The sequence below is a fragment of the Borostomias antarcticus genome (assembly GCF_949987555.1).
Source record: "Borostomias antarcticus genome assembly, chromosome: 6".
In the NCBI taxonomy this organism is placed as follows: Eukaryota; Metazoa; Chordata; class Actinopteri; order Stomiiformes; family Stomiidae; genus Borostomias; species Borostomias antarcticus.
Genome location: NC_140239.1, coordinates 1278543 through 1291945, shown reverse-complemented (window position 1 = coordinate 1291945; position 13403 = coordinate 1278543). Strand labels below are relative to the sequence as shown.

Sequence of the window (13403 nt, the reverse complement as noted above, 5' to 3'; positions counted from 1 at the left end):
GATCCTTAATTTTAAGGAAAACTCAATTACAGAAGAATTATCCAAATGTCTCTCCCACGGGGTTTCCAGTTAAAATACACAACGCAGACGAATTGAAATCTGTCACAAATGCATAATAAGGGGTTATTAACCCTAATGAGGCATTGCAAAATGCATAAAACAGTGCATATTAAAGGGTTTATAAGGCACTGTTCTCACTTTAGATCTGGTTCTTGCAAAATGCATAATAACGTGCATAATATGTGCATAATTAACAGATAAGTAAGTAGGCTAGAAGAAACTAATAAGGCTTGTATTATTGTTCTTAAGCAGTTTATAAACTGTTTCTGATAAATGTCTCATCTTAACAATAAACATTCATAATACATGTATTAACACTTATACATGTCTTATTAACATGTATTCATGTTAATCAGCATCAATAGGGACCTTAGTACCTATTAACTAATGCTTAATAAGATGACCTTAATATAAAGTGTTACCGTGTTGTTGTTTTGTTTTTTATCTGACTGCATGATATCATGCCAGTATTATTCCCTTCTCTTAATTTTGTCAGCGCTCAACAGTGCCCTCTGGTTTCGTAGTGAAAATAAGCAGGAGCGTGTCGATTCCCAGGGTCTTCCCAGGGTCCTATGTTCCCAGGGTCCTATGTTCCCAGGGTCCTATGTTCCCAGGGTCCTATATGTTCCCAGGGTCCTATGTTCCCAGGGTCCTATGTTCCTAAAGTCCTATGTTCCCAGGGTCCTATATGTTCCCAGGGTCCTATGTTCCTAAAGTCCTATGTTCCTAAAGTCCTATGTTCCCAGGGTCCTATATGTTCCCAGGGTCCTATATGTTCCCAGGGTCCTATGTTCCCAGGGTCCTATGTTCCTAAAGTCCTATGTTCCTAAAGTCCTATGTTCCCAGGGTCCTATATGTTCCCAGGGTCCTATGTTCCCAGGGTCCTATGTTCCTAAAGTCCTATGTTCCCAGGGTCCTATGTTCCCAGGGTCCTATGTTCCCAGGGTCCTATGTTCCCAGGGTCCTATGTTCCTAAAGTCCTATGTTCCCAGGGTCCTATGTTCCCAGGGTCCTATGTTCCCAGGGTCCTATGTTCCCAGTATCCTACAGTATGTTCCCAGGGTCCTATGTTTCCAGGGTCCTATGTTCCCAGGGTCCTATGTTCCCAGGGTCCTATGTTTCCAGGGTCCTATGTTTCCAGGGTCCTATGTTCCCAGGGTCCTATGTTCCCAGGGTCCTATGTTTCCAGGGTCCTATGTTCCCAGGGTCCTATGTTCCCAGGGTCCTATGTTCCCAGGGTCCTATGTTCCTAAAGTGTCATGTTCATCCATCAAATCAACACAAAATAATACTTTTTCTTGTACCACTTATGCCTATTAACTGTAAGGGTTCTCTCATTCCACAAGGTGGAGCCATGTGTGAAATTGTGTAAAGGTCATTTTCCAGTAATGCAGTAGGTGTTTATGGAAATTCGACGGTTTGGTAGGCAGCTTGGAAATCTCAAAATCACATCTCAGCAAAAATACCAACCCTCCCACTTTCCGGAATATACATTGTATTATGTGAAACCATATCGAACCAGGCTGTGCCAAATATGCTTTATCAAATTTAACTTGAACACTCCAAGATTCAAATTTAATGGCTTGTAGATCACCATTCTTATAATCTTTTATCACCTGAACTTTATTTACTTAGTGGGTTTTATTCCTAGATAATGAAATTACAAGTTGTATAGTTAACCGCAGATGCTAATATTCGCTTACAAAAATGAGGGGCTTTGATTTAACACACTAGATGGGCAGCCTGCGCCTCTGCGCCCCCTAGCGGTGATTGAGGACAAAGCGCCGAGATTCTAGATTCTGTCAAATGTGACAGCAACAGAGGCCAATTATGCATTTTTACAATTGACATCGAGGGTACAACCAAATAGGCTAAAATCGACAATTAGATTCGTTCAGTAGCAATTGTTTTGTGGTCCCTGTAGTTTGGTGTAATATCCGCAGTGTAGCAGGCCTATGCACTGTATGTACTGTATGCTGCATATGTCACTAGAGTGGACAGCCCAGTCCCAAACATGGCTCTGAAACCACGAATTGTGTGCATTTTTATTGGCTCACAAACATATCGGTATAAACCCTACACAACACATGGCTACGTGGGTAATATTAAAGCACGTTTGCACTTAAGCACAACCGTGGATGTATGCTATTGGTTATCAACAGTCAACAAAAGGCAAAACACACTGTCTTTATTCCCTTTAAGTTACAGCGAGATAAGCCTAGTAATGACGGCTTACATTAGCCAATAGCGGTCGCGCCTTAAACCACGTTAGCCATTTAGTCCCGCCCCCTACGAAATAAACACCAATAGAAAGAAGGAGCTGCCAGATGGTACAGTATAGTACATTATAGTACAGTACCGCGGCCATCGTGATGGTCTGAGACACCGGCATCTACGACCTGCAATCTGCAAGCACCGGAATGGTAAAATAACCCATTGAGTTGTTCTCCTACTGAGGCTTTGCGCTGGGATATTGCGCATGTTGCGGATTTAAATGTGTTTTCCTTCCGGAACCAGTTGAGGTTTCATAACCTTGACATAATGATAGACCAAGCGCCCGCTGTAGCCTATCTAGGACAATACCTCCTTTTAAAACATTGGACTAGCCTATTTAAAACAAACAACCCTTCCTCTGTTAAGAAGCTATTGCTAAAGTGAGCCTTGATGCCTTACGGCATATGCAATTGCTGATTAGGCGTGTAGACTATAACTAGGATTCAGCAAGCATGCCATTGACATATTGTAGGCCTTTAATATACCAGTACGACTGATAACATCACGTTTTGGTTGGTTTAGTGAAATAGCACAACCTGACAGGTCATTATGTCACCGGGTCTTCTGTGTTGTAACATTCATCCAGCCCTGATTCGCCTACCTGGCATTTTTATCCCCGGTAGAGGCGCACACTTGCGAGTTCATTATGTCCGTCTGATTCATAGGCTATCTATACCAAGTTGCTTCTGCGTTGGTATCACACAAGAAGATATTGTTTTATAATATAATTAAATAGAATCTCGTTTCATAGCAAAGGCTACATGTAGTTGGCTACTTATTTTCATTTTGAGAATGAACTCTAGAAATAGAATAGAACGTTTATTTGCCATAATACAGACGTGGACACAATTGTTGGTACCCTTTCGTTAAAGAAAGAAACACCCACAATGGTCACTGAAATTACTTGAAACTGACTAGAGTAATAAATAAAAATTAACTGAAAATTAACGGGTTTAGATCAGGGCTCATAGAAGGCCACTTCAGAATAGTCCAATGTTTTGCTCTTAGCCATTCTTGGGTGTTTTTAGCTGTGTTTTGGATCATTATTCTGTTGGAGAACCCATGACCTGCGACCGAGAACAAGCTTTCTGACACTGGGCAGCACATTTCACTCCAGAATGCCTTGATAGTCTTGAGATGTCATTGTACCCTCCTGCACAGATTCAAGACACCCTGTGAAGGTCTTGATAGTCTTGAGATGTCATTGTACCCTCCTGCACAGACTCAAGACACCCTGTGAAGGTCTTGATAGTCTTGAGATGTCATTGTACCCTCCTGCACAGACTCAAGACACCCTGTGAAGGCCTTGATAGTCTTGAGATGTCATTGTACCCTCCTGCGCAGACTCAAGACACCCTGTGAAGGTCTTGATAGTCTTGAGATGTCATTGTACCCTCCTGCACAGACTCAAGACACCCTGTGAAGGCCTTGATAGTCTTGAGATGTCATTGTACCCTCCTGCACAGACTCAAGACACCCTGCGCCAGATGCAGCAGAGCAGCCCCAGAACATAACCAAGCCTCCTCCATGTTTCACAGTAGGTACAATGTCTTTCTTTGTTTGCTTGATTTTTGCCTCTGTGAACATAGAGCTGATGTGACTTACCAAAAAGCTCCAGTTTTGTCTCATCAGTCCAAAGGACATTCTCCCAGAAGCTTTGTGGCTGGTCAATATGCATTTTGGCAAATTCCAGTCTCGCTTTTTTATGATTTGCTTTTAACAGTGGACAGAGTCCTCCTCGGTCGTCTTCCATGAAGTCCACTTTGGCTCAAACAGCGACCGATGGCGCAATCTGACACTGATGTACCTTGACCTTGGAGTTCACCTCTAATCTCTTTGGAAGTTGTTCTAGGCTTGTTGGTTACAGCTTAGGTCTTATAGCTTTCACCTTTAACATGCTCGTCTATCATTTTCTTTCTAATCTCCTGAGACAACTCTCTCCTTAGCTCTCTGTGTCCATGTTCAGTGTGTCCATGTTCAGTGTGGTTCACACCATGATGCCAAACAGCACAGTGACTACTTTCACCCTTTAAATAGGCAGACTGGCTGATTACAAGTTTGAAGACACCTGTGATGCCAATTAGAGGACACACCTTAGCTTAACATGTCCATATGGTCAAACTATTTTCAATCTTTTCTAGGGGTACCATCATTTTTGTCCAGGCCAGTTTCATTAGTTTGTTTTTTAAAATGATTCAAAAGCAATGTCTGATTTTCATTAGTTAATTTTCAGTAATAAAAAAAACAAAAAACTTTCAAGTTATTTCAGTGACCATTGTGGGTTTTTCTTTCTTTAACGGAAGGGTACCAACAATTTTGTCATGGCTTGTCCTCACAGTATCTTATCAGCACTAAGTTCCTCATTCAAGTTCCTAGGAACACAGCTAGACATTATAAGGCTCTCCATCTGGCAATTTATTATCCGTCATCTGTACTCACATCTGTCAGTAGTCACTTGAGTAGTGCTTTGCTCTTCTCTGTGGATAAGCTTTAATATTAACTGTTCTATACTTTGTCCATTTCTTTCTTGCCTCCCATACAGAATACAACTCTACGATAAAACATCTCAACTTGGACTTAAAAATGTAAGCACCATAGTCTAATTTGTCTAATAGTCTAATTTTTGACACAGTAATGAAATCGACTGCGTAATTGAAAGAGTGGTTTCCCTCCCTCTCCAGGATTGGACTGAGACACCACGTGTCCTTGCCCATGGCAGCCGGCGCCCTGCTGGTGGGCATCCCCTACTCCATCTCCCTGGTGGCTCAGTGGTTCTACGGCTGGCCCAACAAACCCGGATACAAGAAGTACATAGAGGCCCTGAAGCCAAGGTGACTGGTCCAGGATCTGCTGTTGAGCTAGAGACTGTGTTGAACCAGAGACTGTGTTGAACCAGAGACTGTGTTGAACCAGAGACTGTGTTGAACTAGACACTGTTGAACCAGAGACTGTGTTGAACCAGAGACTGTGTTGAACTATAGACTGTGTTGAACTAGAGACTGTTGAACCAGAAACTGTGTTGAACCAGAGACTGTGTTGAAGCGGTTCTGTGTTGAACCAGAGACTGTGTTGAAGCGGTTCTGTGTTGAACCAGAGACTGTGTTGAACCAGAGACTGTGTTGAACCAGAGACTGTGTTGAAGCGGTTCTGTGTTGAACCAGAGACTGTGTTGAAGCGGTTCTGTGTGGAACCAGAGACTGTGTTGAAGGGGTTCTGTGTTGAACCAGAGACGGTGTTGAAGGGGTTCTGTGTTGAACCAGAGACGGTGTTGAAGCGGTTCTGTGTTGAACCAGAGACGGTGTTGAAGGGGTTCTGTGTTGAACCAGAGACGGTGTTGAAGGGGTTCTGTGTTGAACCAGAGACGGTGTTGAAGCGGTTCTGTGTTGAACCAGAGACGGTGTTGAAGGGGTTCTGTGTTGAACCAGAGACGGTGTTGAAGCGGTTCTGTGTTGAACCAGAGACTGTGTTGAACCAGAGACTGTGTTGAACCAGAGACTGTGTTGAAGGGGTTCTGTGTTGAACCAGAGACTGTGTTGAAGGGGTTCTGTGTTGAAGGGGTTCTGTGTTGAAGGGGTTCTGTGTTCCCGTGATGAGCCTGACCTGCGTGTCCCTCTCTCTCAGGAGGATCTACTGTCTGACCAGAGCTGTGCTGGAAACGCTCAAGTACTTGCAGTACGGAAAACTCTACTTTCAATGGAAGTCTTGGTACAAGAATGACAAAAACCGCCAACATTATGAAAAAGTATGTATGTTTTGATGTATGTATGTTTTGATGTATGTATGTTTTGAGTCATTTTAGCGGTTTTTAATGAGGAAAAAAGTGCTTAGTGAGGCCCTAAATATGTAATCTTTCAATATTGCTGATAGTACGTAAATGTTCATAAAGATTATGGAGCTGTGATTTGTTCCCCTGTCCCAGGGAATCACGTTTGGTCGCAGAGGGAACCAGCTGGACCTGTACTACTCCCCCACCGTGGGCCAGTCGGGCCGGAGGCCCGTACCCGTGGTGGTCTTCATCTACGGCGGAGCCTGGGGCTCCGGAGAGAGGTCCACGTACTGCCTGCTGGCCATGCAGATGGCTAAGGAGTTGAGCGCCACGGTCATCTGCCCCGACTACTGCACCTATCCAAGGGTAAGCCTCCCATCTTTTTTCAGTTTTTTTTTTAGATTAGGAAAGTATAAATTGTAAGCTTTCAAATGATGTGCCATGCATTGAGATCTGCAAATATTTGAGGAAGATATGCTTCTGGGAAGGTTGGTACACCTGAAGTCGTTAAGCAGAGAAAAGGGACTTTAAAGATTCAGAACTGTTCACACTTGTCACAGGACATGGATTTTGATGACAAAATATGATACATTTAGTGATGCTTAAACTGTTGTTTGTTATATAGAGTGGGTTCCTCGCAAGTTCAGTTTTCATAATATAAATAAAAGGAAATTAGGAAAAAAACAAAATGTACCGGTTTTTTTCCCTCTAGTGCATTTTGAGGATTGCAGACATCAGGACCAAACCTCCAGTGGCGGTCACATATGTGCTAACAGAGTCAGACTAAAGACTCATGTGACAGCGGTCACGGAGTCAGTATTGCTTCCACCCTCACTTACTCAAGCTCGGCTCGATCTGACTTCAAACATGAGCCCACCACTCATAACCCACTCACTCGTAACCCGAACCCTATGCCACCAAAAAGCAAGCGATTTGACGGTGCAAGTGAGCGATATTTATCCTGAGGAGTGAGTTAAAACTTTGCTACACTAAAAGGTGACATTTCTTTTCATTCTTTTCTAGGGGAATGTTTTGTGTATGATTCAAGATATTGCTGACTGCCTTGTGTGGGCAAGAGAGAGCGGACATAAGTTCAGATTTGACAAGGTAAGTTACTGATGCAATGGTTGAAAATGTAAACGTGATATCATAACTGAGCATACAGTAACTTAATATGTTGACCTTATTGACAGTGTGTTTGTATTGTTTACATTCAAGAATCCAAAGAGAGAGAGAAGAAACAAGTTAAAGGGATAGTGTGCTATTTTGGACATTTAGCCCTATTTGTGGTCTGTTGACCATGAACCTGAAACATAGAGAGCATAACATCACTGATGGTTCCAGTATTGAGCTAGTTGACGTTTTTCTGCAGGATCTCACTGGGCTACAATGGAAGTCAATGGGGCAACCGTGAATGCATTGGAACAACTATGATAAATGTGCTTTTCCAAGACGGGAAGCACAGGGTGTAATCTTACCAGTCTCAATATGCTCTCCTGTGAAATGTATCGCATTCTGAATATTTTTACATTTTTGGCATGGCCTGGACATAAGCATTCCCCTGGCGCTTGTTTTCACTGCTCCCATGGAGGACTATGTGCGAGTCATGCCAAACACCTAAAGATATTCGGATTGTGATACACACATTCACAGATACATTTTCCTCAGTTGCTCTTGCTAAGCAGTTCTGGTAGTTAGGTGTGATTGTGTGTTTTGTCTTTCCTCAGGATAATATTGTGTTGATAGGCCATTCGGCGGGTGCTCACCTGTCTGCTCTGACCACTCTCTTCCTTATCGAGGGGCGAGCAGAGCTGTTCATAGAGGCAGCCAAGCAGCAGGAGGTCACAGCTGCTATCAGAGGGGTCATCGGTGAGCATCCCTGATTGGTTCATAGAGATGAGTGGGTTTCAGAATGTTCAGTGATGGCACATCTGTGTATGTAACCCAGTTGTATCTATCTATCTATCTATCTATCTATCTATCTATCTATCTATCTATCTATCTATCTATCTATCTATCTATCTATCTATCTATCTATCTATCTATCTATCTATCTATCTGTCTGTCTGTCTGTCTGTCTGTCTGTCTATCTATCTAGCTATCTCTCTCTCACACACACACACACACACACACACACTAAACACTGCAGGGCTGCACAAGTATAGAAAGCATTACTCACAAATAAATCGGGCAGATAAATCGACAGAATCAGTTAGAGTTCACCATTCAAATCATCACCTCTGGCATATACACCGAAAGGAACTATTTTTATTTCATGGTACAAACTGAAAGGAATGAACCCATTACTGAATAAACTCTGTTTCATCAGTGTTGAACAACTATTGATCTGACTGTAGATAATATTTAGCTTCTGAGATCTATGCCCATTCAAAACCGCCATGACGTGGCTTCCCCTCTATTGTACGACCGTATTTCACCATTCAGACCCAATTGAATGGCGGTCAATTGTCCGGTATTCTCTGTGCTTATAGCGACAGTAATCAACTCTAAGCTGCTCAGAAGCGGATAGCTAGATTCTGTAGGCCGCTAGCTGGTAGCATTGTAAGCCGCCCCTTGGTATCATGGATCCTGGTATGGGGTTGACCGTAGCACTGGATGGGAGCGTATCCTTCCACCCGGAACTACGCCCGTCAAGAACCTCTGATCAAAACAACTTCGCAGGCGACACTGCACATCAGGGTGCTGAGAAATAGAGCCGCCAGATGTCAACTTCATACATCAGCTGGTTCTGGAGATAATCATGGACATAGCCCCGAGACAGAGAGAGACACATAGCCCCGAGACAGAGAGACACATAGCCCCGAGACAGAGAGAGACACATAGCCCAGAGACAGAGAGAGACACATAGCCCCGAGACAGAGAGAGACACATAGCCCCGAGACAGAGAGAGACACATAGCCCCGAGACAGAGACACAGACACATAGCCCAGAGACGGAGAGACAGACACATAGCCCCGAGACAGAGACACAGACACATAGCCCCGAGACAGAGAGAGACACATAGCCCCGAGACAGAGAGACAGACACATAGCCCCGAGACAGAGAGACAGACACATAGCCCAGAGACAGAGAGAGACACATAGCCCCGAGACAGAGAGAGACACATAGCCCCGAGACAGAGACACAGACACATAGCCCCGAGACAGAGACACAGACACATAGCCCCGAGACAGAGAGAGACACATAGCCCCGAGACAGAGAGAGACACATAGCCCCGAGACAGAGAGAGACACATAGCCCCGAGACAGAGAGAGACACATAGCCCCGAGACAGAGAGAGACACATAGCCCAGAGACAGAGAGAGACACATAGCCCCGAGACAGAGAGAGACACATAGCCCCGAGACAGAGAGAGACACATAGCCCCGAGACAGAGAGACACATAGCCCAGAGACAGAGAGAGACACATAGCCCCGAGACAGAGAGACACATAGCCCCGAGACAGAGAGACACATAGCCCCGAGACAGAGAGAGACACATAGCCCCGAGACAGAGAGAGACACATAGCCCCGAGACAGAGAGACACATAGCCCCGCCCCCGAGACAGAGAGACACATAGCCCAGAGACAGAGAGAGACATAGCCCCGAGACAGAGAGACACATAGCCCCGAGACAGAGAGAGACACATAGCCCCGAGACAGAGACACAGACACATAGCCCAGAGACGGAGAGACAGACACATAGCCCCGAGACAGAGACACAGACACATAGCCCCGAGACAGAGAGAGACACATAGCCCCGAGACAGAGAGACAGACACATAGCCCAGAGACAGAGAGAGACACATAGCCCCGAGACAGAGAGAGACACATAGCCCCGAGACAGAGACACAGACACATAGCCCCGAGACAGAGACACAGACACATAGCCCCGAGACAGAGAGAGACACATAGCCCCGAGACAGAGACACAGACACATAGCCCCGAGACAGAGACACAGACACATAGCCCAGAGACAGAGAGAGACACATAGCCCCGAGACAGAGAGAGACACATAGCCCCGAGACAGAGAGAGACACATAGCCCCGAGACAGAGAGAGACACATAGCCCCGAGACAGAGACACAGACACATAGCCCCGAGACAGAGACACAGACACATAGCCCCGAGACAGAGAGACACATAGCCCAGAGACAGAGAGAGACACATAGCCCCGAGACAGAGAGAGACACATAGCCCCGAGACAGAGACACAGACACATAGCCCCGAGACAGAGAGACACATAGCCCAGAGACAGAGAGAGACACATAGCCCCGAGACAGAGAGAGACACATAGCCCCGAGACAGAGAGAGACACATAGCCCCGAGACAGAGAGACACATAGCCCCGCCCCCGAGACAGAGAGAGACACATAGCCCCGAGACAGAGAGACACATAGCCCCGAGACAGAGAGAGACACATAGCCCCGAGACAGAGAGAGACACATAGCCCCGAGACAGAGAGAGACACATAGCCCCGAGACAGAGAGAGAGAGAGAGACACATAGCCCCGAGACAGAGAGAGACACATAGCCCCGAGACAGAGACAGACACATAGCCCAGAGACAGAGAGAGACACATAGCCCCGAGACAGAGAGAGACACATAGCCCCGAGACAGAGAGAGACACATAGCCCCGAGACAGAGAGAGACACATAGCCCCGAGACAGAGAGAGACACATAGCCCCGAGACAGAGAGAGACACATAGCCCAGAGACAGAGAGAGACACATAGCCCCGAGACAGAGAGAGACACATAGCCCAGAGACAGAGAGACACATAGCCCAGAGACAGAGAGAGACACATAGCCCCGAGACAGAGACAGACACATAGCCCCGAGACAGAGAGAGACACATAGCCCCGAGACAGAGAGAGACACATAGCCCCGAGACAGAGAGACACATAGCCCCGAGACAGACAGAGAGACAGACATGGTCCGTGCCATTTAAGATAGTCCATTCTACTCAGGGGTCCTTCTACTTTTCAAATCCACAGAATTGAGATGTTGAGGAGCTTCGTTGCTCGTCTGGTCCTTGTTCTATGTGTTAGGATTCTCATAGGTTCACTGCACTGGAACTTTTATTCCTGTATTTTATTTTTCCTGCATTTTGTTTTAAATGTCCTTTTTTGCATTTATGACCTTTTATGTGTTGCACTTTGTCTTGATGCTTTTAATGTCTCGTGAAGCACTTTGAATTGCCTTGTTGCTGAAATGTGCTACACAAATAAACTTGCCTTGCCTAGGTTAGTGTAGAGGTTAGGTGCATTGTGGGTACAGTTATTAGTTATAGTTGTTGTATTTCACAGGATGTTGTTTAAGTAGTTTGATAATGTTAGATAGATAGATTAGACCAGTATGTCAACTCACACTTGCGTCCATTGTGTGTGTATTGCTTGTGTATGTGTGATTACAAGTGGCTTGTTAGTCGAAACATTCATTAACCTCCTCACATCTTCTGCATTGATGTTCTCCATTCAGGTTTGAGTGGAGTTTACAATATCATGGACCACTACCAGCACGAACAGATGCGAGCCGTTGAGTACGTCTCCACGATGCACAAAGCCATGAATGGAGTGGAGAACTTTCCTTACTACTCACCCACACACATACTGAAGAACTTAGACGAGGAACACCTGAGAAAGTAAGAAGATGCCGCAGTGACAACAACGAAAATATCAATGAATGTTTAGTTTTCTGCATGTGTGTATATTTGTGTACAGGATATGCTGTTGATGTGTACAGGATATGCCGTATAAAGCGCTGCATTGGTATTTTAAAGTATAAATAAGAGAACTTCCTCTGATGTTCTGGAAAAAAAACATTGTCAAGCAGAACTTTTTAGCTCCGCCCCCGCGACAGTGCAGGAGCGGTCCACGGGCCCCGCCCACACACGCCTGGCTATTCACAGCCATTCATTTTTTGGACCAGGATAACGCAACAACTACCTGACCAATTTTCATTAAACTCAGAGGAGGGGTGCAGTATGAGCCAATTTAGAACCCATTCAATTATGGAAGAGATCCGAATGACGGGATAGGTCCACAAGCCGCCCAAACACGGCCATTCACCTCCATTCGTTTTTTGGACATTCATTATCAATGTGGGGAATTGAAATGGCCATATCTTGACCTGGGAAGGTCACAGAGACAGAGGGTTTGGACTGGCATAAAAATCTCGACCTACTAAATGCAGCAATACCAAACGTGCACACAGAGCCATGAAAAGCATTCAAGAGCAGAGGCCTGTGCTCTCTGAACGTTCTAGTTGAACCTTATAATATATGACAATATTCCTTCTCATATGTGGAAAAACATTGTCAATCAGCACGTTTTGAGTGAACTTGTTTGCTTAATGACAGCGTTCCTCCTCATGTGTGTCCAATCTTACAGAGTGCCGCCATTTTGCTTGCTCCACGGAACCAACGACATCATCGTCCCCGTGGCGTCCTCCATCAAGTTCTCAGAACTGCTCACCTCCCTCCATATTAAGGTGTCGCTCTACCTCCTGTCTAAAATGGACCACACCGAGATCGTGACCGACCTCATGGCTCCGGACCGCCACTTCTACCACTCTGTGTACAGCAGTATCAAACAGGAGTACAGCAAACTCTCTGGGACCTGCTGAACTTTCACCAACTCTACACACTAGAACATTCAATATTATTTCATGGCGTACAACACAATTCTTTGTTTACATCCTCTCTTCTCATACAACAAACTTCCACTTGATTTTATCCTGACTGATATTGACTTACATCCGTTTTAATCCAGTTATGATTCCTCTATTGTGCGTTTCCTCATGGTCCATGATTATAAATGACTACGTTGCTGGATGCAGCTGAATGAAATCTGGACTGTAAGAGGCCGTTTGTTTTTTAACCAAGAGGCCTATGGAATCACCTACAGGGCCTGAAATTCAACATTCAACCTTGTTAGTTGATGTGTTGAAGACATAATGCAACACAGTTGTTGGACAGTATTATGTAAGATGGCGTTTTTTACAGTATTTTAAGGAGACAAAGAACTGGTGGTAGATCTTTCTTTTTTTTATTGGTACAGTATTTGTTGCATGCATTGTGGTCAGCTGATGGCACAGGTTAATAGTTTGTGACATGTTTTCTAATGTACATCCTAATTTATTTGAATCTGCTCCTATAGCCATTTATTAATTCATTGAAAGTAATCAATTGAAATGAATTGAAATGTTTTATTTGCATACATATACCATATTTAAACTGTTATGTAATTGACAAGAAAATATTGCCCCCACTCCTATGAAATCGGTAGTGATTGATCGACCCGTGTACAGT

The 13403-nt window shown here is 44.7% G+C and overlaps 1 protein-coding gene across 1 annotated transcript; it reads left to right on the top strand.

The window, feature by feature from the left end:
• Positions 1-4438: 4438 nt before the first annotated feature.
• LOC311310159 (uncharacterized protein) lies at positions 4439-12718 on the top strand (the record flags this gene model as incomplete). The annotated part of the gene is made up of 8 exons (XM_084439583.1): positions 4439-4449; positions 5016-5165; positions 5956-6076; positions 6254-6466; positions 7124-7207; positions 7828-7969; positions 11573-11735; positions 12484-12718. 8 exons carry the CDS (start codon positions 4439-4441, stop codon positions 12716-12718), a joined length of 1119 nt encoding a protein of 372 aa, XP_084295709.1.
• Positions 12719-13403: the final 685 nt, after the last annotated feature.